The 18,443-nt window shown below is 41.1% G+C and overlaps 1 protein-coding gene across 4 annotated transcripts in view; it reads right to left on the bottom strand.

Moving 5' to 3' along the window:
- Positions 1-5,608: 5,608 nt before the first annotated feature.
- Positions 5,609-18,443, bottom strand: part of LOC103164139 (melanoma-associated antigen B4) — an 84,953-nt gene continuing 72,118 nt past the window's right edge. For 3 of the 4 annotated variants that reach the window (XM_027432716.2, XM_027432715.2, XM_027432714.2), the window contains exon 3: positions 5,609-7,122. In XM_027432716.2, coding sequence (XP_027288517.1) covers positions 6,032-7,122 — 1,091 coding nt within the window. In that variant the 3' untranslated portion in view covers positions 5,609-6,031. Of the gene's footprint in view, positions 7,123-8,850; positions 9,014-18,443 lie in introns of those variants that run through there. The other variant, XM_035450074.1, reaches the window with a different exon arrangement.

Below are 18,443 nucleotides of genomic sequence, written 5' to 3'. Positions count from 1 at the left end.
CATGCAGGAGTTTAAGGAAAGAGTTTTTATTGATTATGATAGAATCCCAATGGTGAGAAAAATTGTGACTTGAGACATAAGATTTTGGTTGGACAATATGGAATGTTGTGGCTTTAGATTATCTTACACCATGGAAGTAGACCTAGCTGATCTTTTAATCAGACTTGTTAAATGTGTAAGTTGAGAAACTCTCTGAGCTTCAGATTCTAGCTCTATGGGATGGTCTTGATAAGCCTTGTCCTCCACAACTGGTAGAAGAAATGTAATGAAATAAAGTGCTCAGCACAGTGACTGGCATATTTCAGATTTCTCTCTTCAGCTATCTGATATCTTCAGTTTCCGATCAGAGATTGCTCCTTCCACCTTAGACCTGATATAGAGAAAATTGGGGAGTCTCATCTAATAGCCCTGATATAAAGCCTTCTCAGTGCAATTTGATAATGGAAGGCAGCTCACCAGGTTGGATAGTGTCTTTTCTAGGTGCTTCAGTATGTCTAAACCTAGTCTAGACAGCTCAGCTGGTTTCTGCTTCTTTCAGTTGGCTGCCTTACCCTGCTATTCTGAGAGGGACTCTCAGCTTTAATTGCTTACTCTGGAAGGGAGTGGCCTAGTGAATCTGGTCAGTTTCAGGGACTTGAAGCTATTTTGAGTTATTTACCTCCTGGTTTAAGGAACTTCTCTGAACATTGAAATGTTTCAATCTTGGAGATGACTGTTAACACAACAACCATTTTCTCAGCCCTCACAAATCCAGAAACATGATGAGGTTTGTTTTTGTCGTGCTACTCTTTTCAGGTGTTGTCTTCTGATGAATACAAATGGTTTGCTTCTCTTTGAATTTATAGAGCCATTCTTCATAACTTTCAAGGCTCAAGTTCACTCTCTTAGTTTATGTTATTGCTCTGTATATTGGATGTTCCTAATAGAATAAATGTTAGGTATTCTTACCACAAAAAAATCCCTTAAAATTTTGAGATAATACATATCTTAAATTATTTACTTAGAGAAATCATTTAGTCATTCATACATATATAAAAACATAGTAACTTATACCTTAAATTCACAAAATGCATCTTATTTATCTTTTCTTTTGTGGGTACGAATGATGTCTTAGGTCTTCTATTGCTGTGAAGAGATATCATGACAACAGCAGCTTTTTTAAAAAAAGGAAAACATTTAATTAGGACCTGCTTGCAATTCAGAGGTTTAGTCCATTGTCATCACTGCAGGAAGTATGATGGCATTCATGCAGACATGGTGCTGGAGAGGGAGCAGAGAGTTCTACATCCAGATCAACAGGCAGCAGGAAGAGTAGAGTGAGTGACAGTGGGCCTGACTCAAGCGTGTAAAATCTCAAAGCCTGCTCCCTTGTAACACACTTCCTTCAACAAGGCCCCACCTCCTAATAACACCACTCCCTATGGGCTTATGGGGGCCCTTTTGATTAAAACAACTACAAGTAGATTTCTATGAATTCTCAGTTCGTTGATAGAATAATAGTGGCCAATGACATGGTTCAGCAGGTATTGGTGCTTGCTGCTAAACCTGATGACCTGAGTTGATCCTCTAAACCCACATGGTAGAAGAAGAAAACTGGCTCCCGCAGGCTGTTCTTTCACCCCCATACATGTGTCCCCCAATGAATAAATGTAAAAAACAAAATATTCCAAAATAAGATGGGCAAGGTAGCTCATGCTTATAAGGGCCTGGAGGATAGGGAGTTCAAACCAAGCCTTGGCTACCTGAGTTCTATCTACATAGGACTTACCTATGAAGGAGCATGTTGTCTGCACCATAACACCAAAGGAAAAGAGAAGAAAAGGAAATAGAAAATAGACAGAATAAAATTGAAAGAAAATACCAAATAATTACATTTTTAGTCAGCCAGCGTGACTTAGCAGGTTTCCTCTCAAATGTTAATTTAAAAAACTAGATGATTGAGCCGGGCGTTGGTGGTGCACACTTTTAATCTCAGCACTTGGGAGGCAGAGGCAGGAGGATCGCTGTGAGTTCGAGGCCAGCCTGGTCTCCAGAGCAAGTGCCAGGATAGGCTCCAAAGCTACATAGAGAAACCCTGTCTCGAAAAACCAAACCAAAGCAAAGCAAAGCAAAGCAAAAAACTCCCCAACCCCCCCAAAAAAAAACAAACTAGATGATTGATCGAGATTTAGCTTTTTAACACTTGATCCCTTGAAACTATGTGATATTATAGACATATATAATCCAGTGACCAATAAATGTCTTCTTGTTTGGCTTCTTCATACTTCACAGTTAATCCGGAATTTTGTTTGGTTCATAGGTGTAACTTCAACTTTGGGAATGAAAGGCTTGAATATCACTAAGAATCAGAAGCTAGCCATGGTTACACAGAGAGTATGAAATCCTTGGTGATCGTATTTCTCTTGATCTTGCATCCAATATTTTGTGATAAGAGAATTTACTTGTTATGATAAGAGAAAAATAATAGAGGACATCAAGTAAGTCTCAGTCTAGAACTAAAATATTGTGGCTTTAGATGATCTTAACCTTGGGTGATGTACCAGCTCTGTCACTTGCCAACTGTATCAAGTGTGAATATTATCAAATTCTCTGACCATCAGATTCCACTTGTGTAAAATGACTTTGGTGACCTTTTCTTCTTTAGATGGTGCTAGGTGTACAAGGAATGGACAGTACTTAGTACAGTGACTGGTATACTGGATCTCTTATATTATCTCTTGGCTACAGTTTCTAATGTTATTTCCTGATTTTTCTTTCTTACCTTAGATATTATATAAAGGAAACAGAGGAAGCCTTACCTGAAATAAATTTCAGTGTGGTGATGAAAAGCAGGGTAGGGCATTTCTATCATCTGTAATCAAAGATGAATGGGCATGTCAGTCCCCACCCAGATTACTTGATTTGTCTTTTGACAGAATGGTAGGCTGTTTAGGTTGCTGCATTTGTGTTAATGCATATAGAGGGCTGAAGTCTATGTGGGATGTTTTCTCCAATTGCTTTCCAGATTATGTTTTGCCACAGTGTCTCTCATTAAACCTTGACCTCACCAATTTGACTAGATGGCTGATCAGAAGGCCCCAGGAAACTTTTTGTTTCCTGTACCCAATCACTGTTATTACAAGAACATTTTGACACGCTTAGCTTCTTTAATACACATGCTAGGGTTGAACTCTGGGGCTCATTTGTGTGCCACAAACAAGTTACTAGTTGAGTAATCTCTCTTGCTCTGCTCCTCTCAAATTGAAATGTAAGATATGTCCTGTATATGAGACCTGTGGCTCTCTGAGATGCAGTAGAAGGAAGTGAAGTGGACATTTTCTGATTACACCGTTGTCAATAGTATCACTAGAATGAAAACTATGACACCGAGATTGGAGCCTTATGATGGTAGTAACAAATGAGTGTCAGTCCAAACAACTGGCAGTACCAATATTCCCATCTCAGTTGCTGTGGGACACAATCCTAGAATCAAGCCTTGCACTATCCTGTTCACCTATCGTGGGGATTGATAGGAGTCTGTGTTATCCTGTTATGTGTAAGGAGTTGGCAGGTTGCTATTACAGTCTGGAAACCTGGCCTCTGTTAACATGAGTTGGCACACTGTGGCTGCTCTTGGCCACTAAGTACGAGTATTGGGTGAAAGCCTGGAGATTTGGATGAAGACTCCTGGTCCACTTCTTAGAGAATGTCTCTCACCTTTATTGTGGAGCAGCCTTATATACAAACTTACAAAAACCCCAGGTCAAAGGGTTCACAACAGGATATTGATCCCAGTGGGGTGAGGTCAGGAAAACAGGAGGTACCTGTGATTATACTGGAAAACAACTCTTAGAGACCTCATGGGGCCTGAGTTCTAACAGCACACTTGTCTCTGTGATTCCTTGGAAAGAGCTATAACCTTAACCATGTCTCAGTCCCTTCATTCATGCTTTGTATCATCATGTTGACTCCTGTCAGGAATATCTCGTATCTTCTATGTGGAGACCAAGCTCATCAATCCAAGGAGAGACTACACTTGAATCACCTCACCCACAAAGAAGGGAGAAATTCAACCTGACAGTCTTATTCCTTGGGTCTTGTGTCAACCTCACTGCAGTTCATTAGTTAATTTCTACCAAAGCCTGGCCTTCCTTTCTCACCTCACATTCCATTATTTATTATCTGTTAAAACACATTATTTGAGGGGGGAGGCACATGGGATGCCATGTTTATGTAGGTCAGAAGACAATTTGTGGGTATCCATTCTCCTTCCACCACATGGATCCTAGTAATCAAACTGAGGTTGTCAGGCATGGTGGAAGGTGATGAGCCATCTTTCAGGCCCTCCATTTTATGACACACTTTTCTTGCTTTAGCTGTGGATTCTAATCCTATAATTTGATCACAAATTCCTTCTCTACATTAATCAAAATGTGTGTTGGAGTACTTAAATAAGAACTTCAGCTTGGGTTCTCAGCTTATAAGTTAAATAACATAGGCTCTAGATCAGGGTCCCAGTATGAACTCTGGTACTTACTATCCCTGCAAACTTGGGGTCATGCAGATAGTCTGTAATGCTCAAACACTTCACTAAGAAGAAATGAATTTAATAGAGTCTGTTGTTGGAGTTGCTTTTCCAGCTTGATCCCAAAGCTGATTTGCCCCAAATATGCACACAGACGCTATGTTAATTATAAAATTGTTTTTTTTTTTTTTTGGTTTTTTGGGACAAGGTTTCCCTGTGGCTTTGGAGGCTGTCCTGGAACTAGCTCTTGTAGACCAGGCTAGTCTAAAACTCACAGAGATCCACCTGCCTCTGCCTCCCCAGTGCTGGGATTAAAGGCGTGCGCCACCAATGCCCGACAATTATAAAATTGTTTGTTGATGGCTTGGGGCTTCTTATTGGCTAGCCCTCTCTTACTGACTAACCCATTTCTATTAGTCTGTGTATTTCCACATGGTCTTGGCTTACCGGAGAATGCCCAGACCTGTTACTCCTTTGTAGTTACATGGCGTCTCCTTGTGGTGCCTCTCTTCCCAGCATTCTCCTCATCTTCTAGCCCCATCTTCCTGCCTCTACTGGCCAAACACTGTTTCATTCATCAACCAATAAGAGAAACATATATATAGAAGGACATCCCCCATCAAGAGTCAATTTTTTTAGGACCAGCAAGATTCCTGTTGAATGTGTGGCTTTTGTGTCTGACTTGTCTTGCATGTACTTATTAAAGGGTAGCATTCACTAATGTGAGCATTTTGAGCTGGTTCATTGGAAATATATACCTAAGATTATTTTCTTGTGTACCCTAAGAGATGCCATAAAATATATAGCTCTGGGACCCCCAAACACAGAAAGAAAACAACACAAACATTCTGTCACAAAGCAATGAAAAATGAAAAAAAAAACCTGTTTTCTATTCAAGTATATATTCCCCCGTTTCTTCCTTTAGGTAGTAGACCACATTTAACTTTCATCCATTATAGGGGCTTCTTCCAAATCTATCATTCTATGGGTACGTATTGGGTCTTATTTTTATAAACACCTCCAGTAAGTCTCCTCAAGAACAGATGTTCAATTAAGTGTTTTGGTAAAATACAAACCTTGAGCAAGAAAACAAATTTACTGTGATTTAGTTTCTTATACACCTTTAATGTCATAAGCAAAGAAAGTATGCATCTCTTACATGTTTGAAAAAAGAAAGTGTGGAGTACAACAAAACATGAACTGAAAGTCTATTTTTTTCTGTGTCTTTTTTTCTCTCCTACTCTCGGGCAATTTAGATTGTAATTCCATATTATGTTATGGTACATCACTAAAGTTAACTATGAAATTTCAAATCACATTTCATATCAAATCAAACTTTCAACCCTCAACTTGGTAAAAAACAAGGAAGGCACTGATGTATTTATTTTTCTAAAATAAATGATCTAAGGTATTTTTCTATTTAACTTCTGACTTCTAAACAGCTTTACCAATAACTAACTTGAGCATCACAATAGCAAAGATTAGTAGGCTCTTTCAATCATGTAGTAGAAACGACCTTAGATCTCACTAGCAGGTAGGAAGGCTTGACTTGCTTTTAGAATGTCTCTTAGTCTTGCATGTAGTGCTTTTCTGGGCTGGCCCTACAGCATGGGCTCTATCTTCTTCCTTCAAAGCTTCTTCATAATTGGATGGGTAGGTAGAGGAGCCAGTTTCATTGATGTTGGCTAAAAACTCCATCACCTTTACCTGGCTGGCTTCAGCATAGGCTTTTGGACCCCACAGGAACTCATAGGATGGAGGATCACTGTCAGGGACCTGACGGTATTCCAGGTACTTTTCTTGCACTAGCTCTTCAGTGATGAGCTTTCTGATATCCCCAAAGATGAGATGTGGGACCCCATCATGGACTCCTAGCATATTTAGGAAGTGCCAGACCTCCTCCTCTGGGACACAGTAGCCATTTAAGTAGATCACACTTAGGAGGGGGATCAGAATGCCCCTGTTGGGAAGACCCAGCTCACTGCTTCTACTTCCATCATCCTTGAAATCTAGCTTGCTGACAAGCATGTAGGATTGACCATTGGGCTGGACTTCTTTCATCTCTAGTCCAAAAACAAGATCCATGCGGTTCAAAGCTTTCTTGAGGATCTCAGGGAACTGCTCCTTGAAGCTTTTGTTGACAACATTCAACATTTCTTCTCTCAAGAGGGGCTCTTTCTGTTTGTACTTGTTGAGCATGTACTCCATCAGCATCCCTGTCTTCTTTTTAAGAAGATCTTTCTGTGGGCTCTTATTGGAGTGCTGGGTCCTAGAGGATCTTGTCGTATTTTTCTTCCGTCTGCTCTTGGCAATTTTATCAGACCTTTTGCAGGCAATGCAGATACTGAAAGTAGTGACGTAAGGCATTCCTTGAAACAACTTGGAAAAGACATCAGCAGCAATACTTGTCATAGCATCTTCAGAGGCATGAGCAGAAGAGGAGGGTGGCTCTCTTTTCTCTGCTGCCTTGGTGTGAGTATCCTCAAGCCCTCGGGACTCCATTTTGGTCTGGCGGCGTTTCTCACGAGCCCGGGCCTTGCTCTTTTGTCCCCTGGGCATGATGGATATGGTCAGTAACAACAGGCAAGAGCAGATTGTAGAGCAAGTGACTTGGATACCTGGACAGAGAGAATGAGATAATATAAGCACTTATTTATGTTTTGAATAGATTTCCTTTTATCAATATTCCTTTAACTTTCCCCAAACCCACAGTGCTCCTGGTCTCCTGAATAGCCTGCAGGCAGTGCCAAGGTTCAACAAGGCTCCCTGTCTTCTGGTGTTTGAGCACCTTCAGTTCTAGGATTATATCAACTATTTTGCTCTTCTGAGCCACTCCCCTCTGCTACTCCCATTTGACAGCTCAAAGGTTCCTCGTAGCCCCAAGGGACAAAGCTTCAGGGAGCTTCAGTACACTGCACTAACTGGGTACACTGAGTGCTGAGAATTAGAGAGCCCTTTCTGGCTTGGGCTCTCTGGGGTCTTCAACCTTCCTTCAGGTTCCTCAACTCAGCTCCCAGTAAACCCTGGCATCACCCACTTTGTGCTAAACTTTTTAGACTGAGGAGATTCACCCTTTGGGCTACCATAAAGAGATAAGGGAAGTGTTGAAACTGGTAGCTCGTCTCTTTGCTTTCTGAAGGTGAAAATGCCTTGAGAGCAGTGATCATGGCTAGTAATGCCAGAATGTTCATAGCTCACAACAAATCTGGGGCTCTAAATGGTCCTCTTCTTTCTGAAAGTGGTCCCCTCATCACAGTTAATGGTCACACATTTCACTCCTGTTAGGCACTGCAAACCAATGTTTAAGCAAACCCACTGCATGAGGCCAAGGTAGCTGATTTTGTGAAACTCTCTCTGGGAAAAATATGAGACAACACTTTATTTTTGTCATATCCATCACAAGACTTAATAAGTCCTTTACTGCTTTCAATATTTCATTTTCTTTCCAGGCCTTGTAACATAGTACTATGCTTAAACAGTCCTAACTAATGCTTGCTTTCTTTTTGCATATTTTGATTATACAAAATAATGTGATTCATCATGGAATTTTACATACATACACACACATATATGAGTTTGATCATATTCATTGGCAATTGTTCTACGTTTTCCCTTCCTTCTTTTCTTCAGAGACTGTTTTTTTTTTCCTCATAAACCTCTTACATGTAAAATTGTAGGTGGTTCTTAAATACAGGATTAAAACATTTTGTGTTTTCCTTGTTCTGTGCCTTGTACTCAAAACATTGTATCACTGCACAATTCAGGATGTCCTTGCTTTTTGAAGGTATCTCTTTTTGCCTCTACATCCCTCCCACACACCCCCTTGCTGTCTAAATACAAGATATTTGGGGCTTTTTAGTTTTCTTTTTTGTTGTTGTTGTTGTTGTTTTTAAACGAAGTTCTTTTTACTGTTGTTTGGGTTTTTTTTTCTTCTTCTTCTTGGGGGGGGGTGAGGGAGTGCTACAAAATCCCTAATGTCTGAACATTTAGTCAAATTGCTCCATGTTTACTTGCCTAATCTGCATGGGGTCTTCCAGAACTCAGTGCAGGTGGGGTTAGGGATGGGGGGGGCTGAGTGTGGAAGCCTAATTGTTTAGAATGAGCACTCCTTATCACTTAGGTCCAAAGTTTGGCTTTATTTGTGGTCTGGGATATCACCAGGCCATCTTCAGTGTCAGGACTCCTTTCCAAGATCAAGGTGCCCACTCTGTTCTGAGACCTTCTAAGATACATTGTAATCCACGGCTTTCTCAGAATAAGCCCACTGACCCAGGGATGGAATTGAGTACAGCCCCTTTGTTTATTCAAGGGGTATGCTCTTGTTAGTACATATTGAGGTCCCTTACCTTGACTGAAGGATCCTTTTGGATTTGCAGACAGCCGGTCTATGGGCACGCACACAGCACCTCTGCCAAGAGCACCAACAACCCAGTTTCTCCCCTTCCAACAGGAAGCGAGGGTAGACCATATCCGGTCAGAGGATGTTTCTGAAGATTGACAGCAGGGCCAGGTTGCTAAGGAACCCCACTATCAGTTCAATATGGAAGCCAATCTATAATTCCTCACTGTACTCGAGCTTCCTCAAGACTTCGAACTCTTTTTAGTCCACGGCACACAAAGCCCCTTGTTTGAACCTCTGAGGTCCATTGCAGCGTATGCCCCACTTTCCCCACTATGCCTCCATCCATTTCTCAAAGCCTCCTAAACCCCTCATATTGTATGCCTTGTCCTATATTGTTTGTTCCTCCCTAGTTGGATCTTTCCTCTCAGCTTTCAGATAAACCTCTCCGGTTTCCTAGAGATATGAGAGCAACAAGGTTGCAACGTTGTCTGGTACATCACAATCAGGAGCAGTTTCTTCTTGTCCTAGGATCCTTTCCTCTATTGATTCAAATTTTCCAGAAGCAAACATTGCCCTCCCATTTCTTAATCCTTGGAGTGGAAGTCTAGATATGGCTCACAGTGTTGAAAATAATTAGGGCATTTTTTGTCCTCTAGCAGACCCAAGTCATTTTTCATTGTACTTAATTTTTTTTGAGACAGGGTTTCTCTGTGTACCCTTGGCAGTCCTGGAACTTGCTCTGTAGACCAGGCTGGCCTCAAATTCACAGAGATCTGCCTGCCTTTGCCTCTTGAGTGCTGGTGTTAAAGGTGTGTACTACCACTGCCCAGCTCATTGTACTTATTGAAGCCCTCCAGCTCCACAGGAAGCCCATCCCTTCCTAAGTCACAGAGCAAACACTCTAGCCAAGCCTTACATGAATCCCACAACTTTTGTTTCTCAGGTCTGTTTGGAGTCAGTCTTTCTTATTCCCACTTAGGGTCTTTGGAGATTGAAAAGAACTCTCTCTTGCAGAATTGAGACCTTGCTCATTGCATTCTATTAGTCCCCTTGCTGGGATCCTCAAGGCAGAAATAGGGAGCACCCCATACTCTATGTGCTGGCTCAACAGTACATTCTGAGGATCCTGAGATTTCTTCTACTTCCCTGAGCCCATCTGCTGTTAACCTAGTCCTCACTCACGTGAGTGGAAGTGTACACATGCCTCCTTTAAGACTGCTTTCTCAACCCTCACGATCCAGAAATAGAGTTGAGGCTTTGTTTTTCATTTTTTTTCTTTTTTTTGAGGGGGGACTTTTCAAGACAGAGTTTCCTGTGTAACAGGCCTGTCTTTCTTTTTTAAAATTATTTCTTTCACAATTTCATATGCAGATACAATGTATCCTTTTTTCCTCTCTCTCATCCCTCTTCTACTTCCCTCCTACCCCTATAAACACTCCTCCCTCCCTACTTGTCCATTTCAGGACATTTTATTTTATTGTGTGAGTGACTTAGGACAGATGCTTTTGGTATAGCACTCTTTTCAGGGGTGTCCTGTGATGAGTACTGGTGGTGCTCCTCACTTTAACTGCATATAGCGACATCTTTCTGATTGTGAAGAGTTAAATTCACACTATTACATCTTGCTCATGATTCCCAGACACCATCCAGAAAAAAACTAAGCGCACAGCTCAACTTCATAGCTCCCCCCACCCCCTAGTTCTCCCATAGTTAAGAACAGGGCCTGGCCTTATGTTCTTTATTGTCTCTGGGGCAAGTTCTTTCCTGGTAGGATTGTTTCCCCTCTATTCTCCTGTTGGGTAAGCCATATTAGGCTAGGGATGCTTGGGTCTTACCAGAGCTTATAGTAGAGTCAGTATTACACTTCTCATCTTCCTCAAGTAGTGTTCATTTAGGTTTCTTACTGAATATCTAACAACCTAAGGATCACAGCTCTACTGAACTGTTGTTACCACCTTAGGCCAATGTTCTGTCTCGGCTCAAGAGAGATGCCTAGTTTGAATATCCTGCCTAAGGCATTTGAGGACTGAGTGCAGGTTTAGATGGATTGCTGAATGAGGATATACTTTTTAGATATCTTGGTATATTTTTATTTTTTAATTCATAGAGTTCTTTTCCTCCTTCCCCAGAGATTTCTTGGATAATGAAGTGTCCATGAAACCTCTTGAATATTGTCCCTGCAGTAAAGTTGTCCACTGGCACTTTGGGACTAATGTGAAGTGTGGACAACCCCATTAAGTTGTCAGGCTCTGAGCCACAGGTACTGAGGTGTCAGAGAAAAATTCTGGCAATGTATACTCCTTTTGAACAATTAGCATGCATTTGATACTACTCCTGTTTTAAATGATTTATCTCAGACATGGAAAATATCTCTTGCAGAATTTTTGTGCAATCCCTAAATTTGCAATTACTTACCATTGCATATATGGGTAATGTTATTTTCACAATGTATCATCTTTTTCTATCTTTTATTGAAAGTTTCATTTATAGTAATATTTTTAATTCCTTTAGCTCTGTGCTCTAATTCAATGCTTTATGAATAGAATTATTCAGAATGAAAAAATAGAATTATTCAGAATCATTTAAGGAGGCTAAACCTAAGATTAAGTGAGGACATGCTGGCTTTTATGAATACTGCCAATTTCCTGTAAGACACTGGATACTCCATAAGAGAGTAGCTCTATTTGAGAATATTGTGAAGGGATGTGAATTAAGGGATGTAAGCTTTGCCTCAGGTTCAGGGGGTATGCAATGTACAATGTGAAATAAAGAAGAATTCACACTGGGAACCTAGTCTTACTGCTGCTGCTAACTAACTAGTCTTGTGAACCTGACCATGTGCTCTAACCCCAAAGCATAAGAGCTGTAAAGAGAGAAGGTGCTACTTAAGAAGGGAAGAGCCATTGTTTCCCCATTATGGGATTTGTCATTGTTGCTAGTACACATATATCCACATATATTTATGTGGAAGTGTCCTTCCCAGTTGGATACAACTCAAAGTTCTTCCAAAGAACAGATATTTTTATTAAACTAGGGATGATATGAACCAGTGATCAAGAGATATAGATCATTACAGATTGGTTTATTCTACATTTTGTAATAAGCCAAATAAATTCAGATGCATACATATATTTTAATTTCACAAACATAAACTCTAAATGGAATAAGGTAAATCAATAACTATCCACCTCAAGTGGGCATGTCTGTAGTCTAAGCTACTCTGAGGCTGAGCAGAAGGATTAAAAGTTCAAGGCTATTTTGAACAACTTAATGATACCCATTACTTCAATTTATTTTTAAAAATTAGTTAATAGGGAGCTAGAGGTACAGTTCATTGGTAGGGTGTTTGCATAGCATGAGTAAGACCCTAGGTTCTAGAGTACAACCATATCCTACCTATAAAAGGAATTGATCACTATTTTTGTTTCTCTATTCATGGTTATAGCTGTTTTTAATATAGCAATATTCCAAATTTCCAAGAAAATCATTGCCTCAATGTTTGCTTTGGTGGGGGTTGTGTATCAAGTATTTTCAATGTTTTGCTAAATACTAGAATGCTTTCTTTTTCTTTTTTCTTTTTCTTTTTGCAATACTGAGAATTAAACCTTGGTTTTCAAGCATATCAGATAAGTAATCTCCCACTGAACTATATCTCCAGCCTCTAAAAGTTTTATTCCTAAATTTGTTAAACAAAAATAAATTTGGAATCCATATCACCCCAAATCATAAGATTCTGAGCTAAGTAAATCATTCATTAAATCCAGGTATGATGGTTCATGCTTACAATCCCAAAACAATGGTGAATAGGACAGGAGGACTTATGAGAGTTCAAGACCAGCTAGTGATGCCTGATGACTCCTTAGCTAACCTTGGCTATAAGGTGAGATCCTGTCTCAAATAAAAGTCTTACATTAAAAAGAAAGAGATAACAAAAACTATATGTGCATAAATAAGCAAGGCACCAATATACACCAATAGCACACAGGATATATGTTCTGGGCACTTTGTATACTTACAACCATCATGTACTGTTTAGAACTATTATGGAACAGTTTCCTCTGAAACCGAAATATTCAATCACACAGGGAAGCTCCTCAACCCAGAAGGCAAACAATTCAAAATAGCTTCAGGAAGTTCTTGAAATTGACCAGATTTTCTACCCCCTTTCTCCCAGCATAAACAAAACAAGACTGCTGAGAGCCAAGATGCCTGGAAGAAATTTAGACCAGCTGAATTCCCTAGAAAGGACCCTCTCTAACTTGTCGAGGTGCCTGCAGGCTGTACACTGTACTCTAAGTTCCTAGCTTTTGTGAGCTGTGGTAATGCTGGGGTGAGTTATGTTTGAGTAATTTCTTCTCCTGTGAGCAACCTCTCACCTCTGACCTTATAAATAACCCAATGAGACTCATTGGTACATCAACTTATACTTTGGTGGTATCTGTACTTTGGTCTGAGGTAGATTCCCTGTTTGGGGTGTATAGACATGTGTGCAGTGTCTCCCCAGGAAAAGGTTTATCATACAACAAAGGAACAATGACCACTTCAAACATAAAGCAAAACTTTTCCATAGCCTTTAACAAATATGGAAGAAGCTAATGGACATGGTTCTGGAACATACTTCAGTTTTGACAGTAGTGCCAAGTTTGTCCCAAAATTTGTGTCAAGCTCCCCTATCACTCAAAAATTCTCTGACCAGTATGTCAAAATCCACTTATGATACTAGTCTTGTGTCAGTAACTTATAATCCTCTCAATTTCCTTCCTTGAGTACCGGCTTTTGAACGCCACAGGTATTGGAAATGTGCGAGGTCACTATTACATACTTGCTGATACTCCAGTGACCTTTTCTGAACCAAATCTTTAGCTTTCTGGGATCTCTAAAGATGAAGTACTGCTCTCCAAAATATACTGTCATTATATTTAGTCCTTCCCAGATTTATATTCTCCATTGTCCTGTACAAATATCAGAATCAAGAGAGTCATTAGGAAGCTAGTTTTGTCATTGTAATAAGAGAAAATTCTGTAGATGAAGTTAAGTTTTCTGACAGTGGCAACAGAATGGCCTCCTCCTTTTGCTACATGTTTGAAGACCAGTCGAACCAGCTTGAAGATTCTCCTGGGGAACTCAGAAAGTGTCCTTGATATTTAATGACATTTTTAGCATGTCCCTTTCATTGGTTTACTGAGAAGAAATCATTAATTCACTGATAAAGTCATTTTCTAATTTAGAAGAGAGTCGAGAAAATTCTGTTTGACGAAGCCTGCACACTTCTTTGACTTTGTAATTCTTCTTCCTGAACTCTCAGTACTCTAGTATCAAGCACTACATAAAACCATAGGCACTCTGGGATTCAGATCATCCTGTGAACCAGTTGTTTGTGCATATAGTTACTAATGTTGTTTGCACACACATGATATCTTTTGGGTTATCACAGTCAGGAGTATGGGTGGAAAGCATGGAAAAGGGAGAGGATAGCCTGATGGAAAGTAGTAGTTGAATAGCTTTAGCTAGTGCATTCAGCTGTGTTGACTCTGACTAATTCATCTCCAGTTCCTACCCCCCCCATCATTTAAGGAGGAAGAAAGAAAGCTTGTGGCAGGGTTCTCATCTAGTCATCTGCAGATTTTTTGAGAGATCAGCACTAAAGCTGTGGCCGCCCTTGGCCACCACTAAGTCCAAGTATCAGGCAACAGCTTGGAGATTTGGATAAAAGATAAGATGCCTGGTCTACTTACTGAAAGAATGTCTCTCACCTTTATTGTGGAGCAGCCTTATATACAAACTTTACAAAAACCCCAGGTGAAGGGTTCACAACAGGATATTGATCCTAGTGGGGTGAGGTCAGGAAAACAGTAGGTACCTGTGGAAAACAACTCTTAGAGACCCCAACCGGGCTGTGTCCCAACATCTCCCCCTTCTTTATATATAACAAAACGTTTATCAAGTAAGAACTGTAAGATTTTAACCATTCTATCTTAGTGTGTTACTATAACTGTCTATCTTCAATTCCATCAAAGACCATAGAAGGATAATATATCTAGAACTGACAGAGACATCTTGTTTCCTAGACAGTCACCCAAATTTTCTTGGTAACTCTGGGGCATCCATCTTTAGCCTACAGGCCACAATGTGTCTGGCAGACTTCTCAGCAAAGCAGGGAATTCTAAACAGTCCACCTGCATTGGCAGTTTGTCCATCACATTTTTTCTGTGTCCTGTATAATTATCTGGCAGACTCTTTCATGAAGCAGGAACCCTTTAGGACTGTCCATCAGCAGTCACTTTCCTATGGGTCCTGCATGTACAGTTTATAAAGCAACAGTCAAACAGTTCAGGCAAGAGCAGCTTCTTGCCTAAATGGCTAGTCTTGCCATGTCAAAGGAAAACTCTATAACGAATTTCTTGGATGCCCATCTTCCTCTCAGATGTAATTGGTGTGCCAGGAGCAGTTGTGTCTCACTGTCAAGAAAAACCCTAAACCATTTAAATGTCATATATTTTGTAGGTCTTTGAAAGGTTTGAAAAATATCTATATATCTAGAAAACCTAACTAATATCAACAAATGAAGATCCATTCCAATACAAAGTATCATTTCTATATCATATTCCTCCTTTTTCCTTTACAAAGTGATTGACTGAGACCACTACCATTTCTAACAGACCAAATTTAAATGAAAACAAATATTCAGATCACCTGGGCCACTGCTTCAGGGGGTCCTGCCCCATGAAACCATACCAGTCTGGAAGGAATGCACAGCTCTTCACCCTCCATGGAAAAAAAAGCAGAAACTCCCTCCCAAGTAACCTGTACTTTAACAACTGTTGCTCCTTCCCCAGCAATTAGACGATTTAAAGACAACACAATAGCATTCTTTTGTTAACAGTCACACATTTATGATTACACTTCATACACACATGTTTGGTCACACCATACATATAGAACATACATACATCTTTTGAGCAAAACTCACAAAGGAGAGGAGGTGTCAGGGGATGGCCATCCTTACCATAGCTTGGCATCTTGTGGACTGCCACATCTTTGTCCATTCCTGTATGGTCTTTTGTAGGGTCTAGGTCTTTTCTTTATCTATTTGGACATATTCTACTTTCTCATCTGCTGTGAGAGATGATGATGTGGATGGCTTGTGGTGAGGGCTCAGGGAGAGTGGCTGGAAGTCCAGGGCCATATATTCACATTGCTAGTATGCATTTTGCAGCTGGGTTGTTAGTGCCACTGGGTACAGGGGATGAAGACATTGGGTTCTGCATAGGGACATAGTTCTCAGTGTCTCCAGAGTCTGTGTTGGAGATGGAATGACAGTACTGGGAGGACCAAGACTTGGTGACAGGTGACTTGAAAGGGAGCTCATTGGTGACAGCATTGTTTCTCAGGTCAAAGGGTGTTGGATTTTCTTTTTGGCCAGGCTTGAGGTGGTGATTGACCTGGGATGGCTGGATCTCCATTCCTTATCTGGAGCCTTTCTGAATAGGAAGGGCTGTGGATGGGTAGCCCAGTGGGTCAAAGTGGTGGGGCACTGTGCTCATGGGGATGTCAGAACCTGGGTTTATGGGCACATAGTTGTCATCAGAGCTGGCACTGTCTGATTGACCCATGGTAGTCTTTTCTGGGGATTTAGCAGACTAGCAGGTGGTTTCTATGCCTTATGTTGGATATTTGTAATCACTGACTGGAGGTCTTTGTTGAGGGCTGCCCCACCCAGGTATCTTTGTCTGACTTGGCTTTGGGTGCCATAGTGGGGGAGCTATTGCTGAGTCTCCATATTCCCTACACATGGTGTTGCTGGGTGCCTTGAAGGTGTCCTCATTATCTGCCTCAGACACTATGAGGCTGCCCTTGGTGTGGCCATGTGAAGCCAGGCCATGAGGGGGGTCAAAAGCACTGTCTTTGAATTCTGTATTTTGTCCACTTGGCTTGGGAAGGCTATAGAAGCCATGGACCTGACCTCTGACTCTGTTAATACAGTGTCTATTGCCCTGGGCAAGTTTTTGTGTAGCTTTATCACTCTCCTGTCGGATGCTCTGAGAGAAGTTGACATTCCTCCCATTTTCCATCCTTTGGCTTATGCATTGGTGCAAGTGTTGATACTCTTGAGGTGCACTGGTGGACAAGGCAGGCCGGATGTAGCTTGACACAAGGGCTGGCTAGAGTGTGAAGGAGCTGAGGACTTCCTTGCTCAGAGCAGGTACTGACTGGAGCTGTTGAATTCAGCTGGAGAAGAGCTGAGACTATGACTGACTGAAGAAAGGTTTCTTAGAAAGTCTGTGCTCTCTTTAGTCTGACTGAAGCCGCAGATCTGGCAGATGCTCTGGACTCACCTATTCATGTTGGTCTGTGTCTCAGCCACCAGGTAGAAGGTGCGCTCATTGGTCTTGATATCAAACATAAAACTCTTTTGGAGCTCTTTTTTGTTGAAGGTCAGGCCTACGTCCAACTGCTTACAGAAGTTTAAGTTGATAATCCACAGGGATTTCTTGGAGTGTTCATTCTTATAGTATTCTAGAACATCTGGGTTACCATTTATCTGAGTGCTCCGCAGGATAAACCAGCATTTCTTCCAAGCATAGCGTACCAACTTTTGTTCAGGAGGCAATTTCCCCAGCCAGCCTGTGCACACCACATCATTGCTGGCTGACTGGAGCCTACAGCGGGCTCGAGTTGACAAGGGCATGGGCTGCTGGGTCAGCTGGCTGCTGGTGCTCAGCTCATGGGGAAGGGATTCCTCAGAGGAGGATTTCCCATATTTCTTCCTTGCATTATTATTTAATCCAGAGTTAAAATGAGATCTTACCACTACCTTGTCTCTTTAAACTTTCTCTGTGTGATTAACTGTGATCTCTATTCCAATCCAACTCTCTCAGGAGTTGAGGTTCCCCTTTCCAGTGACTTTCCAATACAACTCTCTTAGGAGTTGAGGCACACCCTTTCCAGTGCCTTTACAATCCAACTGTCTTTGGAGTTGGGGCATCTATTTTCCAGTACCTTTCTCCAATCCAACTGCCTTAGGAGTTGAGGTACCTATTTTCTAGTACATTTTGCAATCCACCATCACAACTCCTTACTTGCTTGCCAGCCTTCTGAGGGTGATGTCTCAGGGTCCCCTTTCTTTCCCAATCTAGTGGGATCTCCACTTGTGTCTCCCTGCACCACAACTAAGTCTGGGTATTGGGCGAAAGCTTGGTCAAACCCCAGGTCAAAGGGTTCATAACAGGATATTGATCCTAGTGGGGTGATGTCATGAAAACAGGAGGTACCTGTGGTTATGCTGGAAAACAACTCTTAGAGACCTGTCAGGGCTGGGTCCCAACAAAAGCAAACATTTGAATTCTATGGAGGTTTGTCAGTTTTACTGTTGGTGATTTCCAGGTAGTTCTTTCGATATTCATTCTGTGATCTGAAGTCATGTTCCTTCAGATCAAGGTCATGTCTTCTCTAAGACTGCTAGTGAGGAGACATTTCATGTGACCTCTTCTTTCTGTGTTACCTCAGAATTGACAGCTGGGGTGCAATTTATTTGGCATCATTGTTTTTTTCTGGTGTTGTGTGGCTCATCAAATCAGAATCTTTATCTTGCTTTTA

This window comes from Cricetulus griseus, chromosome X (assembly GCF_003668045.3).
Source record: "Cricetulus griseus strain 17A/GY chromosome X, alternate assembly CriGri-PICRH-1.0, whole genome shotgun sequence".
Classification (NCBI taxonomy): Eukaryota; Metazoa; Chordata; class Mammalia; order Rodentia; family Cricetidae; genus Cricetulus; species Cricetulus griseus.
Note: the sequence above shows the minus strand (reverse complement) of the source record. Positions and strands in the feature narration are given on the sequence as shown.